At 39.7% G+C, this 25,327-nt stretch overlaps 1 protein-coding gene across 2 annotated transcripts in view; it reads left to right on the top strand.

The window, feature by feature from the left end:
• The window catches only part of RAB28 (RAB28, member RAS oncogene family), a 59,242-nt gene extending 34,542 nt beyond the window's left edge, over positions 1–24,700 (top strand). Inside the window, exons 5-8 of one of the 2 annotated variants that reach the window (XM_081021629.1) lie at positions 14,062–14,165; positions 19,420–19,497; positions 22,590–22,690; positions 24,194–24,700. In XM_081021629.1, the coding sequence (XP_080877755.1) occupies positions 14,062–14,165; positions 19,420–19,497; positions 22,590–22,685 (278 nt within the window). In that variant the 3' untranslated portion in view covers positions 22,686–22,690; positions 24,194–24,700. The remainder of the gene's footprint in view (positions 1–14,061; positions 14,166–19,419; positions 19,498–22,589; positions 22,691–24,193) is intronic. The other variant, XM_081021630.1, reaches the window with a different exon arrangement.
• Positions 24,701–25,327: the final 627 nt, after the last annotated feature.

Genomic DNA, 25,327 nt, shown 5'->3' with positions numbered 1-25,327 from the left:
GTGGACTTCCTTTGGTGTTTATAACTTAACTTCCAGTATAAGAACAAAGCCAAGCCAAAGATTTTCAGAGTTTGAGTAGCTGCATGCTCAGGAAGTTGATCACTTGGGCAATAATACAGGTTTCTGAGCACAGCCAGTACTTTTTCCAGCTGCTTTATGGTGATATCTTGAAGCTTAAAATGTAATCTGTATGGGTAAGCCACAAAAGCCACTTTATATTAAAGCAGGCCTGGACAGTAAATCACAACTGACCAGCTGGCACCACTACTAAGGTAATAAATGTATTTATTAAAAAATCTAATCAGAAGAATTATATGAAAAAGTAAGGTGTAATTTCTACACACCAGCAGATATAATTTAAAAGTAAAACCGGGAAGTGTTCTAGATTAAGGCCCAAATTTATGAACATCTGTTCTGGCAGTTCCTGTGCAAAACTCATGCTCTTCACAATAAAAGTGTGAAACATGTTTCTCTCCTTCTGCCCTCTTGCATTAATTGTGCTTTTCTGCAGTTCATAAACCTCTTGTTTGACCTTACACGAGTGGCTTTCCATCGTCTTTACACACTTGTTAAAGTAATTACTCTGTTATTTGCCAAAAAGCAAGTGCTGTCACAGCATCAGAGCCGTGGAGCAGTGCAAAGGGGGTGGCATGTTTCCATTTATTTATTTCAAAAATACGATATTCTGAGTAGTTCACAAGCTTTGAATATTTTTTCATTGTGAGTTCAAAATTATATCAGTGCTAAAATAATGCTAGAGATTGAACATTGATAGAGCTGTATATGTTGCTGCATTTTCATAGAAGCGCTTACAAGCTGAATAATTCTGCCTTCATAGGAATATACGCTTTCCTTAAAAATAAATGCACTGTATGGATCTGAAGGTAGGCTTGACCTTATATGGACAATGCTATCTGAAAACTCTGAAGCTAGGGGGTTTGCCAAATCTAGGGCCAAGGCTTCAGTGTCATATTTTCATGTTACTTATTCTTATAGTGGTAAATCAATGTAGGATACAGGCTCAGATTTAGAAAAGTCTAAAGAGAACATTGCTTTTGAAATAGGAATATTTACACAAGGTTAACTTTCCATTAATTAAACTAAAACAGCTGTTTAAGGCACCCACTTAATTTTTGTGGAACTATTTTATGTGTTTTTACCTCACTTCTTTCTCTGGATTTCTCTCCACTGGCATCAGCACAGCTGCATCGCCCATTCCATTCCCCCTTTAACCTCTATTTTTAATTAAGAAACTTTAAATCAAATTCCTTTTTTAAAGCTTCTAGCTTAGATTTGGGAAAAAAAAACTTCACATCTAGCCCAGAGGTAGCTGAACAGCTGTTTAAGAGCAATAAGCAAAAGTTGCTTGTAAAAAGAAAAGAAAAAAGAGTTTTTAAAAGTAAAATTTCCACTTAGATTTCACCTATCCAAACTTATTTAGTTTGAGTTAGCTGCATAACTTCCACCCTCACCAATTTTTTATGCAAGAAGAAACAAGCATTCATGTAATAGCAATATCAAGACCCTTGCTGCTGTTGTTACTGGTTTTGTGACTAAGGATGCAATCCTAACACAATTTATCTGCCTGATTGAATTTGTTAGTTTAAATTAGGAATCTCTTTTCATGAAAACATCTTGAAATGATGAACAAGAAAGAACCAACCTGTTTCTTGAGCTTTTTTAAAGGAAATTCGCCAAAATTTGTACTTCTGACATGGGTTGCCTAGATTTTCCTGGACATTTCAGTGATTTCCGCCTGGATACTGTTTCCGACTGCCAAATCCCAGCTATGTCCGGGAAATTCTGAACGTTTGGCAGCCCTAGATAACCAGCCTTATATAATCAACATGCTTAAGTCTAATTAATGCATGAAGAGGTTAATACCATAGAGTAAGCTGTCCTGACCAGTGTAGCGAGGTCACTTCCCCTTACCTTGGGAGGAAATGGGTAATCAGGCCTATTGTTTTCACCTGCACTCTACCTGAGCAGCTTAGCATGCAAAGAGGTTTCAGCTGGTTGTTCCAATTCAGACACCCTTGAATTCTTATACCAATAATATAGGGTCTTTCACCACTTTGTAACTAAGCCAAGGTTTACTGCCTGTGCAACTTTTTCTGAATGCTGTATGGAAAAGCACATAAAACCGTTTAAAACTTATCAAACGTGGTCTTTTTCTATACCAGGGAAAGAGGGAAATTCTGAAACTCACTTTAAAGGACATTTTAAAGGCCTAACAGCCTATATTTGCTTTGGTGCATATTTTGTGATTTTAAATCTCTACTGAGGTTCTCTCGCCCAAAGAGTACTTGCCTCAAACTTGGATCTTGACATCCAGGGAATTCTTATCTATTTTACCTTGAACCAACAGTTTCAACTTCAATACAGGCCACCCCCACCCCCAGTTTCCACCCCTACCCCCAGTTTGTGTTCCTGGCCCCCGCTTGCATTGGCAGAGCATGTGTAAGCTTGCTGCACCCAGCTACGCCCTGCCCGCTTTTCCAGGTCAGCATGCACTGAACAAGCATAAAATGGTCGTTGCCTGTACTGAGTGAGATGAAAACTTCCAACTTAAAAGGTTTGTTGAAAAAGGAAGGCCTTCAGTAAGTGTTGAAAAGGCAATAGATAGGAAGCATGCGTTATATGTAAGGGGAGGGAGTTCAGTGGGACTTACTTCTGAGTAAACGTGTTTAAGATTGCATGGTAATGCAATAAGAGTAGTCCCAGTAGAGGCAGGGCAGTAGCACTCGCCTGACCTCAGTCAGCGGCTTTGTTGCTGCTTACCAGGAGGCAGAGGGGAAGGGGAGAGGCAGCAACCAGGTTGGTGCAGCGCCAATGCACCAGAGCAGGAGCACCAGATCAGCTATGCCAGTGCATTGGCATTGCACCAACATGGTCAGTGCCTCTCCCCTTTACCCACTATCACCACTGCTATTGAGTAGGCACCCAGTTGACACAGGAGAAGAAGGAATTTCAATTTCTTAACAATTTTCTATGTTGAAAAAGGTAAGACCAGCTCTCTAAAACTGTTGAGCAATAGGCACTTGGCTGTATATTATATACTAGACACTTGAATGATAAAAGAACAGTCCATATACTTTATAGTAGTAGTAGTAGTAGTAGTAGTAGTAGTAGTAGTAATAATAATAATAATAATAATAATAATAATTTATTTATACCCCGCCCATCTGGCTGGGTTTCCCCAGCCACTCTGGGTGGCTTCCAACAAAATATTAAAATACAATAGGATTTTTATTTCCCTGAAGAGTTCTGAAATGTATTCATCTGTTCAAACTTTTATTGAATTTACTTTTACTTTTTTCTGGTCCTTGTTGTGACTATTGTGATATGAACATAGCTCTATCCAGTCTCTCTCTCTAAGCTGCATTTTATATTCCACCAAAGTACCGTACATTGCTAAAGCAGATAGATGATTATGGGGCTGCACTGTACTCTTATAGAATAGCCCAATCCTAAGTGGGTAACACAAGTATTTCTATTATGTTGTTGAAAATCTTACAATTTTAAAGGCATCTTACTCTTTTAAACTCCATTTCCAGTCAGCTGCTAGATGAGGATGGATTTCTCCAACAGTTTGGCAGCTGGTCAAGATACTCAAAGTACTGTACTGACAAATTTATTAGTAAAACAAAGCGTTTGTAAGTATTGATTTGCATTTGAAATTCAGCTTAGAATTTAAGAAGTGCTGCAATTATTCTGAATATTGCCAATACATTTTTCTACACTTGATTGGTCTCAGGTATTTTAAAATTCCCCGACACTATGTTTTAAAAATAATTGCTGTTCAATAATTAAAAAATAAACACTTAGTATGTTATTGGTACTTTAAACAGCTGCTTGTTCACTTACTATAGGGGAAAAGGTACTTTATCTTGGGACCAATCTATACTTGACATTAAGTCTCTGCATCTGCCATGTTCCATTCATATCTTTCTTTCTTCCCTTTTTCCCTGTATCCTCTACAGCCCCCTATAGCCAGGCTAAATTAGTCTAAATTAGTCTTTGCTCTCTTCCACACACTCTTTTGCACTTGATCTGGCTGTTAGGAGAGAGACACTGCCACAGTTGAGTGCCAAATTACAGTGCTGAGTCATAAAAGTAGAATTGGATAGCTATGATACAGAAAAGCAGCAGTAAATTGCATAGTAACATTGAGTAATGGCTTCTACTCCTGCGCCAGTCTTGTTTGTATGCTATGAAAGGTTTGGAACAAGAATGCAGATTATGTTTGAAATGACTTAATGCTAGACATTTATAATAGCAATAATACTAGTTTGGCCTGAAATTTGTAAAATGTTGTTATGTCTTAGGAGAGTAATTTGTTTGGTGCAGAGGTACCGAGGAGGAAAAATCTAAGCTATCCAAATCTTTATTACCTCTGCTGGAGATGGTGAATGAATAAGCTTGGAATGTCTGTGGAACCAAGTTGTGTTGGCACTCTTGGAAGTGCATAATTGAGAGCAGTTGAAAAAAGCTCCATAGGTCAGAACAGACTTTTTATGGATCTATTGAAAGGCAGTTGTGCACAGGGATACCTGTTGAAACTATTGGGAAACTGGAAAAAAACTTTAATTCAGCTGCATTTCTCCAGTACAAACTATTCAAAACAACAATAGCGCTATGCAGCTTACCTTTTTGCTTTCCTTGCAAGAGTCCTACATTGGGGCCCAGGGCCAAGGCAGGCGTTGAACAGAGAATATCAAACCATTAGTCCTGCTCTGTTCTATTCCACTTGGGATTGATCTTTATAGCTTACTGTTCTTTATGGTTTTTTTCATTTAGTGTATGAAAAGCTTAAGTTTAGAATTATTCCAGCATCAGTCTATAGGGCAGTGCAAACATTAGTGCATGAGAGAAACGTAAAGCATGCTTGCAATCAAATTAATTTTTCTTTCATCGCCTAATAATCTGAGTGGGGCATAAACTGTTTATTATGTATTTGAAATAACTTTCTGGAGGTTGTTAATATGACACATAGTTTGGCTGGCAAGAGCATAAGCAGAGTGCTTTAGAAGCTTTCCTGATAACCTAAATTATTGCATAAATCTATCCCAGAACTTTGTTTATTTCAGATTTTTAGCTCATTACATCAAACTAGCAATATGTTTGTTTTTCAGTAGGGGATCACTGAAAGCATGGGATTTCAGTAAGTAAAGAGGTTTGCAAATACAGTACAAAAGACATTCCATTATTTGCATTTTTTCTTGTTTGAGAGAGAATATACTGTAATTATTTGAAGTTGCAAATGCAGTAAAAGAGTGCTTGCAAAGGCACTTCTGTGTCTTTGTCAGATCTGCCCCTTGCCTACTTGCTGGAGTATGGGGAGCAGGCTAAATGTTTTAGGGAGGGGTGGCTAGTTCCTCTGATGCTGGTGGCCTACAGCTCACTAGACTATTCAGGCTGCTGTTGATTAGCATCCAGCAACATTTGGAGGGCCACAGGTTAGCACTCACCCCAGTTTAAGCCAAGGTGAGCCAGAAGTTAAAATGTTAAATCAGTATGGATATGGATACTTAAAAAAACCTGAAGGTTCAATACATTAAATAGACAAAATAGCAACCTCTTCGTAAAGACAGCTTGCAGATGAGGACTGTGTTGTAATCCATCTGTCTTGGGAGACAATGGAGGAGGGTGCCTTTGAGTCAAAAGCTGGAAGGTTGCAGCACCTGCTGTGGCTGTAGAGACTGATATGTGAGAGACATATTTTGTTGCAGCTGGTGCAGATGAAGACATCCAGTTGTGCTGATGTAGATGCACCATGGCATTTCTTCTCTCTCTGCTCCTCTCAGTGGTCATTCCTTCTCTGGTCACTGCTATGGGTACATGGCCTGACAGTTTATCTCCAGGCACTGTAGTTGTCTGCAAGGGGTTCCCACACAACAAGGTTGATGTTGCCAGCCTCCATGGCACATTCACAGACATCTTTGGAGCACAGAGTTGGTCTGCCAATGAGTCTGGGGCCTGAAGCCAATTCCCTGTAGAGCATGTCCTTGGGGATCCTGCCATTTTCCATTCTGGGGGCATGACCAAGCTAGCCTAGACATCACACAGTGTGAACATGCTGGGGATGTGGGTTTGGGAGAGCACATCTTTGTTTGGAATTCTGTGCTGCCATGTGATATTCCACCACATCCTGATGTAGCACACGTGGAAGGCATTGCGGTGTCGCTCCTGACAGTTGTAAGTTGTCCACGACTCACTTCCATGAAGCAGCATGCTCAACACACAAGCCTGGTAGACTGTTCAATCTTGGCATTGAATGTTAGCATCACATTCTCCCCTACCCTTTTGGAGAAGCGAGCCGTTGTCATAGCAGCCAATACACTTGTCCAGCTCAGCTCAATGGAGAGGTTGCTGGTTATGGAGGAGCCCAGGTAGACAAAATTGTCTATCACCTCAAGCTTGTGATCACCAGTGATGATGTGTGGAGTGCTAGCAATGTCCTGACCCAAGATGTTGGTCTTTGTCAAGCTGATTGCAAGGCAGGCTTCGGCTAAACAGAGGACGACACCATGGTAGATTCATACCATAATGGATGCCTGTAAATTATGTGATCCTGAACACTTACTTTGAAATAAACTCTAATCTTTATTAATAAAGCCATGCAGTGTTCTAGCAAGATAATGTTCTGGTTATTTAGAGGCAATAATGATTTTTTATTCTTTCTCACCATGGCTGGGTAAAGAGGAGAGGTAATTGATCCTGTTGGAGTTAATTTTTCCTCAGGCATTGGTCACCTCTGAAGCATATCGTTTCTGTTTACCTATATTTCTTTGATAAGCAAAATAAAAATAAAAGTTTGCCATGCTTTTCTTGTCAAATAACAGTTGTTTCCTCATAAAAATCATACTTGTGTGTGCTTTAATTTTGCTAGTTTCTAAATTGGTTTTCCCTAGGCCACACCAGCACAAGCTGTGACCTATATCAAGATGAATGCAACTGTTTGGACGCATATTGTGGTCTGCCAAGTGCTTGGCCCTTCCTTCTCGTTTTTGTAGTTTAGGCAGGCAGCATAAACAGGATGATTGTGCATGGGGGGGGGCATGCATGGCTAGTTGGTTATGTTCGGCTTTGTGGATTACATTTGGCAAACTGGTTGCACTAAAGTTTCCTTTAATGCCATAGTAGACCAACAAGTTAAAAGAAACATTGTTATATGCTTTTATTATGGCCTGAGTGTATTTTTAGAACACTAATATGTATATAATATGTATATAATTAAGCACATGTAAATTAATAAATCACGAGAAGGTTTTACTTGTCAGATTGGTGTGGCCTAATCTCAATAGCTCATTATTTAAGCATTATGTAACTTTATAACGTGTATGAACAGCTGCAAATGCTTTGCAGATAGATTATTTTTAGTTTTTCACAATGTTTTAGAAATTAATATACTTTGTGCTATGTGGATTATCCAAGTATGCAAACAATATTCAGGACTGCATTTAAATATGAAACTTTTCACCAATTTAAATGATAATGCAAGAGGTATTTCCTGATTAGAGAAAGTTGATGTAATATCTGCCAGCTCAGTCTGTTGGGCATGAGACTCTTCATCTCAGGGTCATGGGTGAAAGACCCGTTGGGCAAAAGAATCCTGCATTGCAGGGGTCTGGACTAAATGATCCGCATGGCCCCTCCCAACTCCACAATTCCATGATTCTGTGCATATGTGAAGGAAAGAATATGCTACATTTGTTTTTTTATGGTGCCTGTGTTGCAACAGGTACTGTCTTAAAGGTATTTCTTCCTAGTTGAACAAAAATAGAGAATGCATCTTCTGAGATGGTTCTTGCTATCTGCAACTTGAAAGAGAAAGTGTATGTGCATGTGTGTAATCTGCCTGATAATCCAGGCATCTTCATAGTTAATTAAAATAAACTTTTGATCTAATCAATTAAACAGTACCTGGCTGCAGCAGAGGGCGACATGGGAAATTGAGCCCATTGATTCTGCAGAGAACCAGCTGCCATTTGGCTCGTCTTCTCTAAAAATGAACTGCTCCAATTCATTATAAAAGCAACCATGTAATGTTAAAATGTAATGTAAAAAATGGGACACTGGTGGCACTGTGGGTTAAACCACAGAGCCTAGGGCTTGCCGATCAGAAGGTTGGTGGTTCGAATCTCTGTGACGGGGTGAGCTCCCATTGCTCAGTCCCTGCTCCTGCCAACCTAGCAGTTCAAAAGCACGTCAAAGTGCAAGTGGATAAATAGGTACCACTCTGGCGGGAAGGTAAACGGCATTTCCGTGCACTGTTCTGGTTCGCCAGAAGCGGCTTAGTCATGCTGGCCACATGACCCAGAAGCTGTACGCTGGCTCCCTCGGCCAATAAAGCGAGATGAGCGCCGCAACCCCAGAGTTATCCACGACTGGACCTAATGGTCAGTTGTCCCTTTACCTTTACTAATGTTAAAAATGGATCCCTGGGTTTGCTTATCTTCTTCTTCCTTCTTGCTTTGTCTTTCCTACACACAGGGCCATCTCCATTTTCCTCAGTTGGGTTTCAGAGGACGCTCAGGCAGTAGTTTCTTAGTGGTCTAAGATTCCTTTTCCAGATCTTCTTGAAAGGGTGGTCAAGATGATCAGGGGCAATAGCCATTGCATAAACTGATAAATAAATCTTACACATCTCTTCCACAACTGATAGAGCATCTTAGACTATATATATTAGAAAGGAGCAACCAGGAGAGACAGGGCGACTTGCAGAGCTGACACACAGGGAGGTTTCTTTTTGCACATCAGCTGTTAGTCGAGAGAGCCTCAGCAAAGCTCCAGTGTACCTATGGCTTGCAAGTTGACTCACTCCAGAGCTGTAGAGCAGGGGTCGGCAATTTTTTTTAGCCATGGGCTGGTCCACTGTCCCTCAGACCTTGTGGCGGGCCGGAGAAGCAGCACTGGGGGGGGCGGGGGGGGGGAGCCGGAAGAAGAGGCAAAGGGGGCAGGTAGTCCTCCTGCCCATCCCCAGCCGCTGCACTTACCTTCCCAGGGGCTGCCGCCACTGCCGCTTCTCTTGGGTAGGCAGAGGGAGCTCGTCCGCTCCACTCTCTGGCCCACAGGAGCACCAGGGCGGCAGTAGCAGAGGGAAGATGAGCGGCGCAAAAGGGCTGGCTTAAAATGTTGATCAGCCAGCCCCCTTCCTCCTCTAGGCAGGGCGGGGAGAAGCCAGGAGGAGGGAGGGAGGAGCCGCCGCCGCCGCAGTGTGTGTGAGGGGGGGGATGGAATGGTGCAGCCCGAACAAACAGAATCCCCACGCTGATCCACCCAACAGTCCCCAGGCCGGATCCTGAAGGCAATTGGGCCTGATCCGGCCCCCAGGCCTTAGTTTGCCGACCTCTGCTGTAGATGATGTCCATTTCAGGCTCTACTAAGGGTCTCCTCATGAGCCAGAGGAGCAGCAGTTTTGCCTAGGTCTATCCTCCCACTTGCAGGTTCCCCTGAGAGGTGCCAGAACTCCATTCCAGAGCGTTCTGGCTGAAAAAAACACCCTGCTCCTACCTTGTGCCTAGCAGTTCTATGAAGAGTGGGCCAGAAAAAGAGCAATTCAAGAAGCTCCCACTGTCCCTCATCCTCTCATGTTCCCAGCTGTAAGAATATTGGTGAATTAAAAATCCTTCCAAAACGTACCTTTATGATATCAACCTCTGAAATGGTTAGGGGAATGTTTCTGGCCAGGTTTTTGAAGCAGAAGTGCCACCTGAAAATCATACCCCATGGTAAAATTATTTCATTTTCCCATGTTATGGGACCAATAAAACATGAATCAGACAAGAATAGCTCTGGTGTAATTTTTGCACATTGCTTCTATGCCAACCCCTGTTATTAAGACAAAACTGGCTAAACAGCCCGAAGTAACCAAGGTCTGCCATATAAATGAACTGTAGGAATCCTGTTAGGCCAAAACCTCTCTCCGACTAACTTTCCAGAGTGTGCAAATTAAAGACCTCCAGTATCATTTTTAAATAAAGCATTTTATGTTGCATTTTTTCCCAGTTGATAATCAAATGACCCTATTATTCAGACTTACTAGATTTACAAATTTACAAGTTTTCACAAGTCAGCTGGGTCCCTTCCTCAGGAAATCACTTGAAGGTTTCCCCCCCTGTGTTGACATAAAGAACTTAGTTGTCCTTAAATCCTTGTGAATGTACTTGCCTTATAATTTGACAGCATTGAATCAACACCCTTATGGGGACTTTGGTGCAATAAAAAGAGAAGCTGTGCAATATAGCTTCCAGTTACATTAGGATTAGATTCGAAGAGACTGGAATATGTACAATAAATTCCATGCAGGATTTGAGTTCAACTTTATGTGAATTGGGGTGGCATTTGAAAATTTTTCTATACCCACAGTGGGCCTATAATTGTACTAAATTTAAAAAATGGAAATGCATGAAATCTCATAAAATCAAAATATGTGGTATTGCATTTGTAATGGTGATATCTGAAAGTTTTAATGAATTGTCAGATTCAAGTAAGTTGGTTTCAGAGGTAATAAGTTGGTTTCAGAGGTAATATGCTTTTTCTTCAAGGATTATTTTACATCTTTGGCAGAGACAGACTTCCTAGTATCAATTGAAATAGGCACTGTTTTTAGGATGCCAGCCCCCCCCCTCTCAAGAGTACTTATTAAAACCACAAGTATTGCATTGTTTTCAATTCTCCCCAAACCGGGTGTTTGTTTGTTTTTGGTGGGGAGAGCTCCCCCCCCTTGATGGTTTCAAAATTCCTGGAAATTTTATCTTTCTACTCCTTTCATATATTTGTACCATACACAACTTATCTAATTACATGGATTTTTTTTTAAATAATATTTATTGATAATTTCAGGATTACAAGAAAAATAAAAAATAAAAAACAACAACACTACAATACAAAAAAGAGGAAAAAAACAGAAAAAAGAGAAAAGCACAAAATATGCGACAATACAGTAAAAGAAAATAAACAAGAAAAAGAAGAAGAAGAAAAAAACACAAATCCCAAATTGCATATCCATAATTTCCATTTGCTTGTTTCATTGACCTCCTCACACCTCCCTTTTTGTATTCTAGTTTAATAATTATTTCAGCAAATTCTTTCCATCTTTCTCAATTTTTGTTATACAATTTATCTTAACAATTTAGCCTATTAATTAACTCAACAAATCCTTTCCACCTTTCCCCATATTCTGTTATTCAAATTATCTTAATTTATTTAACCTTATCTTACCCCTAAGTACCTTAAGACTTAAATCTTAGTTTTCAAATATACATAGCTCCTGATAACATTTCTGCTAGAGTCGTATAGTTTCATTCCCACATTTTCCCTAATATTCATTAAGCTGATTCTAAAATAAAAAATTTCCATTATAAATTCTCTTTCAATCATCATCCAGCGTCTCTTCTTCCTGGTCTCGGGTCGTGTCAGTCCTTACTGTCCATTCCATCTAGTCCATCAACCTGGAAGCCTTATGTCCGAGGCCCTTAAGTCTCTTCCATGTCCCTTCTGCAATTCTTCTTCATCTTGTTTGTGCTTGCCCTTTTCCTTGTCTTTTGTTGGTCTCTGTCTTAGTTTCTTTCCTTTCTCATTGAGGAGTAGGTCTCTGAGCAATTCCAACCCAAAATTGTCTCCATCACCCTTCATCCAACTCGCCCATTCCCCACAGTCCCACTCCCCACAGTCCTCAATATAATCCAAAATGTATTTGAAATCAAATTTCAAGATCTCTCCAAAGCTAGGAATCTCCTCATCTCCAGACTCCCCTTGGCCCACTCCAACTTCAATCTTCAATAACAGCGGCTTATGCTCCTGTAGGGCCTCGGGTCTCTCCATTTGTACTATTTGAGGTGCAGCCGCATCCTCCTCCATTGTCATCTGCACTTGCCCAGTCAGTACAGATTCATAGGTTGGTTCCTGAATGATTTCTGTATCAATGTTCCCTGTTTGTCCACAGTTATTAACCACAGCAGTCAAATCCATTTTCTCATTCATCAAGTCCATCTTCTCATGCATCTGTTCCAGCAAAGCATTTGTCTTGCATAGAGCAAGCACCCAGTCTTCCTCCCAGCTCATCTTTGTTCAAGGTCAGAAAAGACTGTTCCCACGGTCTTAATCTCACAGATGTTGGGTCTCAAATATCCTACAGCAACAATTTAGCAAGCTCCCTCTAGAGGAGACAAACTATTTGTATCCATTTTTTTTTAAGACAAAGGAAAGTTACTTTCATTTTTTCAGATATTTCAGATGTTTTTCAGATATTTTGTTTCTTTAAAATGCAAAAGGCAACATTAGAATCAACTTGTTTCTCTTCATTAGCTATCTGTCAAAGTGTTAGATTCACAGTCAATGAACCTCTCCAACAGTTTCTGTCTCTGACACCCCGTTCCCAGGTTAGAGACGGTGGAAACTTATCCTTCTTCACTCCCTCTCCTGCCAGGGTTAAACAGAGTCCCCCCCCCTTTTCTCCTGCTTCCAAGGGGGGTTTCAGTAATTCTGAATGAAGGAAATGTAGTCTTTTTTGACAGCTTCCCGGCTTTAACTTGCAAAATTTTTGCTTTAGTCTATATACAAAAAAGCGGAAGGCGGACTTCCTGTTTGCACCTTCCCGCTTCGATACCAAATTAAACAATTTCTTGATCCAATTTTCCGTTTCTACTCACGGGTATTTGTTTTAAGTCCAATTGTCCACAGGAAAAAGTCAGCTCTCTCTGGCAATGGCTGTGCGGCTTCACTCCGTGAAAGTAGCAGTCAGTTCGTAGCACCGCGCTTCTCACCCCACTTCGCTCCGGAGCCCCTAAATGGGATTCCCCGCGAGTAGGGGGGCGCTTCTGGTGCCCTGCCGAACCCCACGTTCCCAGGCTTCCTCCGCCTGGGATTTCTAGCGGGTCCCCACCTTCGCCGCGGCGGGAAGACCCAGTTTCCACGGAGCCCGTTCCTCCGATTGGAGGAACTCTGCCATTCACCAATGGCGCTGACCCGGAAGTCTTATCTAATTACATGGATAATTGAGACAACATTCTATATAATATTTTTAATATTAGTGTGATATGCAGCACAATCCTATAAATGTTTATTCAGAAAAAAAGTTCCACTTTGTCTAATGGGAATTACTCTCATTTACTCTCAAATACTTACTGGTAATTTGTAGGATTGCAGACTAAAACTTTTAACTGGCCAAAGGAAGCAATTCATCCTAGGATACATCTCATTTTGACAAAAGGTTAAAAACATTTATTTATTTTTGTATTTTTGTCAAGAGGTATGCCAGATGTCATTTTTCTTCAGAAAAAGAATAAAACAGACAGTCCATCAGAATGATGTATACTATACAAAGGCTAGTGGAACTGCTTGTGTCACCTTTGGAACCTGTTCATCCTGACTGTTATGCATTAATAGTATAGCCTCCAGCATTTTCACACCTAGGATTCAACTTACATAAAGGTGCAACACACCATATATGCATGCCTGTTTGCTTCTCTGTCTGGGACTCAAAAGGTGAAACAGGACAGTGTTTTTGTGCCTTTAATGGTGGTATGACGAGCGAATGTTGGCACGGTCAGCTTGTAAGGTGAAAAAAGCAAGGCCCACTGAAACTTCTGTTTCTGTACCATTATTAAAGGTTTGAGTCACTTTCAGATTGCACAGGGTTCTTGAATGTGGGGAGGCTTCTAAGCATTTTGAGTTGAATATGCTTTGAGTCTCACCTTCAGATCTTCCCACTCAATAGGAAGGTAAGGGATGGAGTCAGCCTCAAAAGTGGATGTTGGGGACAAGGCTGGCTCGTGCAGCCCAGCTCCCACTTTGGGTTCTGAATTTCATAATGCTTACAGGAATACTACTTTCTTCTGCACCTGACTTTCTGAGTCTGTTTTCCTCTTGCATTTCCCCTCTCCCCTTTCTTTTTTTCCAAAGAAAAGAGAACAGGGTGGTGATGTCTCTGATGTGACTTACCTTAGGTCTGAGTGTGTTTCACTATTAAAGGCACCATGGTAAAAGTTAAGAGTTTTAGAATGTATTTAAATATGTGCTATTACATTAATACCACACTTTCCTTTCCTTATATAGTTGATCTGGAGCATCTGCGGACAGTAAAAGTTGATAAGCATCTTCGATTTTGCCAGGAAAATCATTCTAGCAGTCATTTTGTGTCAGCCAAGACAGGTGATTCCGTAAGTAATATGATGATTATTGTTAAGTACTTATTACAGGTACATTATTCAAAGGTGTTTTTTCCATTCTCCATAACTTTTGTGAACTGAGTTATTTAAGAATGCTTTTTAAAGGAGAAACATTAAAAATATAATTCAGGTTTTTATTTTGAAACTCTTCCTCTGTTCCATATTTTGTATTTTTTGGTTTGATCAGATTTCTTCTACTAAGGATACATTAATTTCCAAAAACATGCACAGCATATTAAAGTTTGCACGTTTCTGTGGTTGTTAATAATGAATATACATTTTACATTGCTGATTACATTTTAAGTAAGCATTTCTTCTTTTGCAGTTTCAGACTCATATAGCCATTCATGTAATTTCTAAAATTTAATATATTATCTTTTCTGAAATACATTTGTTTGCTCTCCACCAATATTCTAATATTATCCCCCCCCCCAAAAAAAACTCCTAGCTACATCCGAAATTCTCTAACCAAGTTTTAATCTAAGGAACTACTGAATATTTTCCAGCAATACAAGGCTTTAGTGAACAGATTATGCATTAGATAAGAGTTGTCCGAATACAGCCAAAAATCAGTAATTCTAGGACATCAATCTGCATCCTGTCATGAAATAAAACACCCTCAGAATATCAGTTCAACAAGGTCTTACTCATGGAAACCTCCAGCACTTTGGAACATGTTTGGAGTAAATGTAGTCTTCAAGGGCAGCCTCTCTTTCATACCCAACCAGGCGATTCACTAACTGTAGTCTGTGGGCTGTTATTTCTCGTTTTTCAGCAATCAAATCCAAAGGTTGAACAATCCATTTTTTTAAACAAACAAACAAACAAACAAACAAACAACCACCAAATTCTGTGGTGTAACTTTTTAAATTGTTGCTTTTATCTTTCTGTTTGCCATTATATTTTTATCTGCTGGCTTGCATTATTTTGTTGTTAATTATGTGTGTCATTGAAGGGAAGGGTATCAATTATTTTTTATTTCCAGCAGTCTTTTCCATCTGAACCTGATTTGTAGTCCTAGATTAAGCCTCATTTTCTTGTTTCCTGTTTGTTTTTGAGATATTATTTTATTTATTTTATGCATTTACATAGCCATCCTTTAACAATAGTAACCCGGAAAGTCACCCTGCACTAGAAACCAATAACCTCCAAATGTTAGAAACCCCCCAAGCACATTAGAAACCATATGATGGTCAGAAAACTATCCAGCCAGGCTCTTCCCACCAGAAAAAACAAAGCAGTTTACATCTCTCTTGCCAGGCTCCTTCCCTTCTAGTAAGCCACCACTTCCCTATTCACCCTGAGAGTCTTCACAATTTGCTTTTGAAGCTAAATTTAGATGTAACAAAGCAGGACAACAAATGGTGCATAGGAGCGGGTTGGACTAGGGCCGTGAATGGAAAGGGTCTGTGGGCTAGCTGCAGCCTCTGAGCTGGCAGTGCCCACCTCTGTCTTAGCTGGTGAAGCTCTGACCATTGTGTGAAATATCAAATGCAAATGTAGTTGGTGTTCTTTTGGTCATCTTTATGACAGTCTGTTTTTAAGAAACCTAAAAGGTATGGCTCACTTAAACTCAAATAACTAAGACATTTTCTCTTCTTTGAGCTAAGAAATTAGGATTTAGCCTTTCCAACATTCAGATCTCCTGCCCTTTTACGAATTTTGTTCCATCCAAAAATTATAGCATTATTTCATCTTCCACTTGGGGATTCAGTCATTTAAATCGTGCAAAGAGCCGAAATCATGAATTATGGCTGGACCTAGTGGCAAAGCCGTTATTTCTGCCAGCCAGTGCCTTTGAATGTTCTGCAAAAGCAAGAACAACCTGTCTAATATGGCAGATGACACTGCTCCCCATAAGCCAGAGTCTCTGCATGTGTATTTCTGGAAATTAAACACTGCTGCGCTTCCCTGAGAAAACCACTGTACATAAAAACTCCACTCCTAGGTCCTCCACCCCCCCAGCTCCTGTCTATCAGCTGCACACAGTTAAATCTTCCCGTTTCTTCAACTCTCTATGTCCCTTGCCTTAGGCAAGTTTTCTGTTTTTGACACTCATTCTAACAGAAATCTTCATTTGTTCCAGACCATAGTCTAGCAAGCATCTGTTTTTTAATGCCAGGGCTAACTAGGCAAGTACATATGATCTTTCCCTCCATGACAGAACCCTGCGATAGATTTTTCTTCCTTCCCTGCAGAAGCAGCATCCTTCACAAACCAGTTTTTTTAGTAAGTCTCCAGAAGATAAAAGAAGGGAGATGATGATTTGTGGCTCCAGCCACAAATGCATTCTGCTACAGTAGGCACTTGCCAAGAGGAGTTCAATGGCAAATGAATGGTAAAGGCCCCTGCAGAGATGGAAACACAGGTGAAAGCAGATGAAATGATTCATAGAAGCAGTAAAGGCAATGGAAAAACTCAACCAGGCTTGCTTCTTGGTAGATACGAAATAAAGAGGACATTTTAAAATGCCACTGAGAAAGAAACAGGGGCCATGATTAAACACACCTCAATTTTATACTTATTATTCCATTTCAGATTTACTAAGTACTTCAGGCTTTATCTTCAGTTCATGTCACGCTTTAGCTTTAGCTTTTGATTTTTTATTTTTCCATAATCTGTCACCACATCTTTTCCGATTTGCTTCCCTTTCAGCTATTAATGTTACAAATTTTTCTAAAGTGTAATGTTTCTCTTCATTTAATTTCAAATTTTCCATCATTTTATTCTGCTTTCCAAACTGTTATCTTGTGCATCTAGTTTACTTTTTTCTTTCCTGCCATTTCTTCAAATCCCCCCCTGCCCAACGTTTAACCCTCAGAGCATTCTAATACTTTTCTTTAACTGCAGTCCTCTGCATATTTACTTAGGATGATGTCCCATTGATTTTAATTTAGCCAAGCGTAGGATTGCATTGTAAGTTTCCTAAATCTTCAAAAGCTTTAAATTCTAAATGTTTCTGTATGAACTGTACAAAATAGTTTAAGAAGGTAAGAAGAGCTTGCTGGATTGGGCCAATGGATCATCTAGGCCAGCATCCTGTTCTCACAGTGGCCCCCCAGATGCCTGTGAGAAGCCTGCAAGCAGGACCTGAGTCCCAGAGCCCTCTCCTCCTGGGCTTTCCAGCAACTAATATTCAGAAGCATTGATGCCTCTGACCATGAGGCAGGGCATATCCATCCTGGCTGGTAGTGATTGATCTCCTCCACAAACTGGTCTAATTACTCTGTTAAAGGCATCTAGGTTGGTAGCCATCTCTGCCTCCTGGGGGTTCCATAGTTTAACTATGCACTGTGCGAATAAGTACTGTCTTTTATCTGTACTGAATCTTCACTTTTAATTGGATGTCCCTGGGTTCCCATGAGGGAGAACTTTCCTCTATCCATGTTCTCCATGCCACGCACAATTTTATAAACATCTGTAATGTCACCTCTTACTTGACTTTTCGCTAAACTAAAATGACCCGAATGCTGCACCCTTTCTTCATCCCCTTAATCATTTTGGTTGCCCTTTTCTACACCTTTCCCAGCTCGGCACTATCCTTTTTGAGGTGAGGTGACCCCAACTCTACACAGTATTCCAAATGCTGTCATACCACATATTTGTATAATGGCATTATGATATCAACAGTCTTATTTATTAGGTTGATTAGTGTCTAATTTGGGTTTGGGGAACCTTTGGCTCTCCAGATGTTACTGAACTACAACTTCCATCTCCTCTGCCAATGGCCATGGGGGGGGGGGGAGAGTTCCCAACACCTGATCTAAATAATTCATAGTTATTCAGTTTTTATTTTTTCCAGTTCCGCTAATACAGTTAATTAATTCCATTAATTTAGCTGCTGCTCTCCAATACAGTGGACCCTCGGGTTACGTTACCTTCGGGTAATGTAACTTTCGGGTTGCAAACATGGCAAACCCAGAAGTGTCTCCTTCCAGGTTTCACCGCATGCGCATGTGCAGAAGTGCTCTGTTGCGCCATGCATGTGCGCAGGAGCGGCGCCTCTTCTTACAAAATTTTCAGGGTTGCGCACGGACCCCCGGAATGAATTAAATTCATATCCAGAGGGTCCACTGTAACAGCAAATTTCCAAATAGAAAGCTACCAGTAATTCATTCGTTCATACATAATACATAGAAACAATTTATCATCTGTTTTCTTTTGGTTCATTTTAAAAAATAGATGAATAATTGAAATCTAAAGAATATTTGTAATTGAAGAAAATTATAATTTATTCTACAGGGTTAAACACAAAGAAGTGCATGTGCGCGTGCACGCGCACACACACACACACACACACACACACACACATTATCACATCAACAAAAGATTAAAACCCAAATAAAAAGAAGGAAAAAGTGGTCTGCAACTCATACACAAATATAAGTGAACTATTTTCTTACCTTCACAGAATGTAAAATTCAAAACAAGGAGATAAAAACTAATAGTCCCAGTCAATGGAGCCACTTTGCAGAGATCAACATATTTTTTCAATATTCTTAACAATGAGTGGTATCCAAGGTGCCTATAATGGTATCCAGTTCAAAGCCCAAAACTCTTGCAAAGGGCCCTTTTGTGCCTTCTCCTTCTCAACTTCTGGCATGCCTCCCCACTTCTCTGCAGAGAGGCTGCCTGGTAGACTTCATAGTCCCATTCTTTATGGGGAACAACAACACCAAAGACATATGTTCTTTGTATGAATTTTTTGGTGAAGCCCCCTGGTCACAAATTATTTTCTTTCAACATTAATTCAAATAGCATAGCAGACAGTTTCAACTGCTAGCAGGATTTAAATTATAGTAAAGTGGTCCATCAGTGCTTTAGGGAGTGATCTGCTGGTGTTCTAAACCTGATAGGCATTGTGCTGTCGTGCTGAAACCTGACTCTGTTGGATGTTTGGTAAAAACTTTTTTTTAAAAAAAGTATTGTTAATGCATTTGTCAAATTAGTCCAGGCATCGTTTTAGACTAGACATTCTGTGGAAGAGCTTATTTTTGACCAACTGAAGGAACTGTCAGTGGAGAGAAATCAGCGTAGTGTTTGTTGTAAAACAAATGAAACTAGTTTGTATGAAAATATTGCTGCAGTTGCTGGCATGAAATTTACAAAAGGAAAGCTCTTGAGATATCTTGCACAGGTTGTATTTTTTATATTTCATTGTTTATAGTTCAGGATTTTTTTGCCATATTTGTAGTAACTCTAGGAAGTCTGTTTCTAATCACTTACGCCTTTCCTTTTTAAATAGGTCTTCCTGTGTTTTCAAAAAATTGCTGCTGACCTCCTTGACGTCAAATTAAACAAAGCGGAAATAGAGCTATCACAGGTGATGTTTTTGAGCATATTGCTTTGACTAGCCGATGTAGATTTTTCTTTTAAATGTGTGAATTAATGATATATCTTACTCTGAGGTATGGCAGATTTGTTTCTTTGCTTTTCTGGACAAACTCTTACACTCTTCCGCTTATAAATTGTTTTCTAAAACCTTCCTCTGAACATGGTGTCAAAGCTTTAGAGTTCAACACCATTGTTTTCTTCATATCCAGAGATACCCATAACTCTCCAATTTTTTCTCATTACCCAGAGAGCTACTTCAGGCTCATTATGGAGTTCTCACATAATTTTTTCCTTAAGCTGCAGTTAAAGTTTTTGTAAGGCTACCTCACATACTGGGGAGCAGGATGAAGTTATAAGTAGAGTGTTAAGCCCAAACGTTTGCATTTCCTTAGTAGAATAGTATCCTGGCCCTGTTTAAAAATTGTAAACCAGTAAGTTGATGATGTGACATTAAGATTTGAGCAGCATAAGAGATGTCCTTGCTCCCCCATGGCATCCCTTGACATTTGGATAGATTTAGGACTCAGTTCTGCACTTTATTTATTTAGTAATTCTCTAAATCATTTCTATATCATCGTTCATCCAGTTTGTATTTCAGAGCAGTTGCAGTATATGACATAAAACAATGATGAAACCGTGGAAGTGTTATGTTTTTTGTTTTTGCTAGTGAATATATATTGTTGTTAATATGCAGTTAAATAAAATAATGAATCTCTCAGACTAACAACATTTGGTATACAATGAAATAGACTTGTCTATCAAATCTGCCAATCCGAGAATCTGATAAGTTACAGAACCTGGACCTTTGGAAGACATATTAGTTCAGATCTGGAGATGGGTATACACAGTGTACCAAAAGGGTAATGTTATTTCTAACTGAGCTGAAATTCTTTTAAAAGTCCAAATTGTTTTAATCTAATGCCATGTAGTGGCTTAAACATAGGTCACTAGCTTAGATATTGTAAACAGCATAGGATTTAACCCAGCTTTTTGAGCAACAATTGATTGCTCAGTGAGTCTTAGAATTCTCTCTCAACTGCAGCAGGAAGCATGCTGCAAAGAAATTAAGTCCTGTGAGGTCAGATAACACTGTTTAAGTGCAGATAACATTGCTCTTTTGTTAACATCTTCATGAAACTGAATTCTTCTCATAATACTGTAAGTCCTGGAGTCCAGTGAATCATAACTCCTGTCTAGCTGATTAGATAATATGATGATGATCAGTCAGAAGTCAGGCAGAGCACATAATTAGATCATAAATTCAGAACCTTTGTCACCTGTATCTCTTACCATTTCTTATTTAGAGAGAAGTTATCTTAAAAAAGAAATATTTATGCAATTAGGGAATCTATACTTTTAAAATATGTAAAAATATGCTTGGGCTGCAGTCCTAAATATAGTTATTCTTAACGGTCTTATTGAAATTTCTGGAACAGCTGTGAAAAAAGCCAGCTTACGAAAAAGTTAAGAAAACAAGTAACTCAGGAAACTTTGTGACTTCTCTGAGAAAAGAGAAATAATTTAATTTTTTAGACATATTTTTAACCCACTGTTCATCACAGAACAATCCTAGGTCACGGGTACAATAAAACAAATAATTTAAGCCACATAAGCAACAGCCATAAAACATAAAACCAAGTCAATGCAACATAAGCCAGCATAACAACCGACTCAGAACCAAAAGAGCTCAAAACTCTTGGTACTGGGACGGGAGGAAGACATTGCATAGGAAAAGCACCACTACAGAGAAGGTCCCGTTGAAGAGAAAATGGTGTGATTCTGAAAAGGTTACTCTAGAAGAAATCTATTTTATGTTTCCTTTTTGAATATTGTTTTGTTATTAAATACAGTAAGCCCACAATTTATGCAGGGGTCACATTCTGGGGATTGTGGATAGTCAAAATGGTGTATAGTCAAAACACATTGGGTTCAATGGTGGGTCGACTTGCCCAAATGCCCACCTGTTTCACTCCCCCCCCCCTTTGCTAGGCTTATAAAGCTGAATGCACTCAAATTAAATGCATGTAAATTGTAGGCTTACTATACTTACAAGATCTTTTAAAAATTATGTTATACTAAATACTATTGAAATCTATTATCTGCAGCAAGGAATATACAAAACATTGCAGTATGTAGGTGAAAACTCCATGGCTGCATGAAATCCAATCACCTCTTAGGCAGAGGCTCATTTTGTGACTTATTTTTTTTTTGTTACAATATATATGTATATATATGTATGTATGTATGTATCTCACTTCTGAAATTTAATACAATTTCCAAGTATCGCTTGGACACAAAACAGTTGTTTGTGACCTATGGGAGGAATTCACAGTCATGCTATTATATTCATTTTTCAGTGCAAGCATTTTTGCATTCTCCAGACCCCCCCCCCGAGACAATTTGCAGGCGGGGAGGGGGCTTAGGGGAGCAGGGGAAGCTCCACTGCACTAGTGGGGCTCATTGCTCTGGCTTCCACTGGCACGCCATTCAGCTGAATCTGGCCCCATGTACAGAAAGGGCTGCAGGTAGAAATGGGGGGCGGGGGGAGAAGCTAATCCTCACATTTCCCGTCCTCTTAATTTTCTGATCCCTCTCCACTCAATAAACTTTTCTTACCTGTGCTGAGATTAAACTTCATTGATTGCTTTGATGGGCTTGGGCTTTGTGAGTCAAGCTTTTCCTTTAGACAGATCTGCACGAAGACTTTGCAATGCATGTTTTGCAGCCCAAATGCACGTTCTTGTACTCATGCATGGACACTCAAAGGTGCAAGTGCTGTGATGATTCCAGGCATTCCTGGTGCTCCATGTTGGACGATGGGGATCAGCTCAGGACTGTCGTTGGTGAGGTCTTCCCAATAAATGTTTTGCTCTGAAAGGAGTGAGCGGGGAGAGATATTGCTTCAGAGACTCTTCCCAAAAGCTGGCAAGTGGGCTGCATGGTGTCTGGAATGCGATGGCTTTTGTTTGTTGCTGCTGTTCATTTGTGTCGGTCTTGTCTTCCTTTCTAATAGTTGATCTGTGTCTCTCTGTTTTTCCACTTGCCTCCTTGTTCTGTCTACTGCTTGACATGTGGCTGCAGCATGTTGTCAGGGCAGAACTAGTGAAGTATCCTGAAGAAGATAATCAACAGCAGAGCACTGCCAGCTGTCAGAGTAAAGTCTGTTCAGTGCAATAGTTCAGGTAGTGTAGTAGAAAGACAGTGTTTTAACAAATGTTACTATTTCATTTGCTTGAAATACTAACCTTGATATTGTGTTTCCTTCAGATTTGTGTATTTGCAATAGCTAATATTTTGGCTCCCAAACGAGAGAATATTAGGTGCACTAAGCCCCAAGGAATTCACCTTCCGATTTCAATTGGATTTGGGTGGGACAAACTTTGGGACCAACAGTTGCAGCCTCCTATAGCAACTACAGCAACCTCTTATAACCTCTGTGCTAGATTGGAAACTGCTTTTTGCCCGAGTTTCAGGGACGACTTTACAGGTGACATAGGGGATCACTTTTGGAAGGAGAAGCTCAAAAGGGGAAATGCACGAATGGGACTAAAGCAGTCACAGATACTGTTGTCCACTATCAAGTCTTAGGAAAAAAGAAAAATTACAATAATGGTGGAATTATGTACTGTATTCTCCTTTTTTAAAAAAGGAGAAGAAGAAGGCGGATGTTAACACATGCAGTTAATATTTTTGCCCTGTACAAAACATTTTGCCCCCACCCACCTGCTTTCATATTCCTTATTAAAAATATCTGGAATTACTTGCAAGAAGGCAAATGCTATGGAGATAAGGGAGTGTGTGAGACAACTGAGTCACCATTCCCTTCCCAACTGAATCATGCATTTTTGACTAGCTGGGGGTGAGTGTGGCTGAGGATGTGCACCTGAAAGCATATATGCACATAGAGCTAGCTTGGGATGAAAGTTTTGCCATGTGGCCCTGACTGGGGATGAAGCTGCCAGCATCGCCTGAGTCATGGGAACTCCTTCAGAGTAAGATATCCACACTAAGGGACATCATTCTCTCCTAATTTTACAGGGCTTTTGTTTTCAGTGTTTTTTTGTTTTTGACTATTTTTAATTCTCTTGTGTGTAAATTGTCTTGAGATGGTGTTTTAGAATGTGATTAATGAATCAATAATAGCAGTAATAGTGATAATTATAGGCTTGGTTTATTTCAGCTTCAAAACAGAACTCTGAAGAGTGTGTTTGTGTGTGTGTCTGTCTGTGTGTAAATCACTTTTAAGGGGAATCCCACACAGCTGAAAAAAAATCATTTTTTGGTGTCTAAATTCAAACTTTACAAAATTTCAGGTCAGGACTAGTAAATATATTGCTGCAGAGTAAGTGACAGAAAAACGTTACAAGCTAGAGCCCTTTCCCCCCTCATTTGGAACAAAGGAACCAGTATTTAGAATTGGAATCAGTACTTGCTTATCATAACCCTTTAATATTTATAAAAAATACTTAAATATGCACTACGTGTTATACCAAAACATGAATGATTTCTGAGAACAGCAGACCACAGCATACCTTTTCTCTTTCTTGTTCTTTTTAAATGTTCCATATTTCATAGTCCAGTCATTAACATGTGAAATGTTTTACTAGCACTTTGGAACAGTGTTTCCTTCGGATTCGCTTGCTATAACCTCTTCTGTTTTTCTTTTCTCTCTCTCCTCCCCACAGAGTGTAGTGAAGGCGGATATTGTAAACTATAGCCAGGAGCCCGTGACAAGAACAGTTAACTCTCCTAGAAGCTCAATGTGTACAATTCAGTGAACTTTTTTTGTATTGATCTCCTTTGGCAGCCATACTACCTTTGCAAAGACGTTGCCCGGAATGTTGTTTTAACAGTGAACATTTCTGTAGAGCGTTTAGAAGTTTCAAGAACTTACTACCCTTTTGTGTGTTGAAAAGCAGCAGGCAGTGTTTTTCGCTAGTCAAGATTCAAATGTTGGGACCACACACTTTGAAAAATTATGAGATATATATCTATATATCTATATATCTATATATATCTATAATCTTGTGAATTATATTTCAATAAAGGAATACAACTATGTATACAGACGCCCTTTACATATATTGTCACTTTGTGGGACAGGGAAATTAAAAATGTATAAATGATACAGGATAATCAGTGATGCTTGAGATACAGCTGTGGAGGTGAAAATAAATCTCTGCTTACAGACATGATTGTTTCTCATTTTGTCCTTTCGTTTGTTAGAAGCAGAGCGGGAGAGATCCCTCATTTTACCATTGTGAGCAACACATTGCCATGTCATTTAGAATAATCCATATTCATTGCTACATCGCAAGGTGTTTCAGGTCTTCTTCAAACCAGACGGGGCTCTTGTGCTTTTGTTAGTACACCAGATGGTCAAAAGGATCTTTCTTCTTCTGAGGACTGAATCAGTTTTTAAGATTTTAGACTAACAGTTTTTGTGATTGCACCATAATTGACCCAGAGGACGAGAACATTTCTTTATGAAACCAATCTGGATTCCAGCTTAACATGCCACTCGGATATATAAGTAGTTTCCCCCCCGTTCCAATACTTAAACCATTCAAAGCATTTCATATAAACTGCTTCCCAGATATTTACAAATTGGAATTTTCCTTAAATAGGAGATAGTAAAAGTATAGTTTCCATTCCTATCTTCTGCTTTTAGCTCCCTGTAGAATGCAGCCTTTTCAGCCCCTGTGGGTTTCCTACCCCACTTCAACTTCACTCAGTTTGACACTGATTGGATTTTAAAACGGGTGTTTCCAGCTGGTCAGTTGGTTTTGTTTGTCTTGTACATGCATTTTCTAGGGGTG

This window comes from Podarcis pityusensis (assembly GCF_964106645.2).
Source record: "Podarcis pityusensis genome assembly, chromosome: 9".
Lineage (NCBI taxonomy): Eukaryota > Metazoa > Chordata > Lepidosauria > Squamata > Lacertidae > Podarcis > Podarcis pityusensis.
The sequence above is the reverse complement of the archived record's forward strand: the minus strand, read 5'-3'. Positions and strand labels throughout refer to the sequence as shown.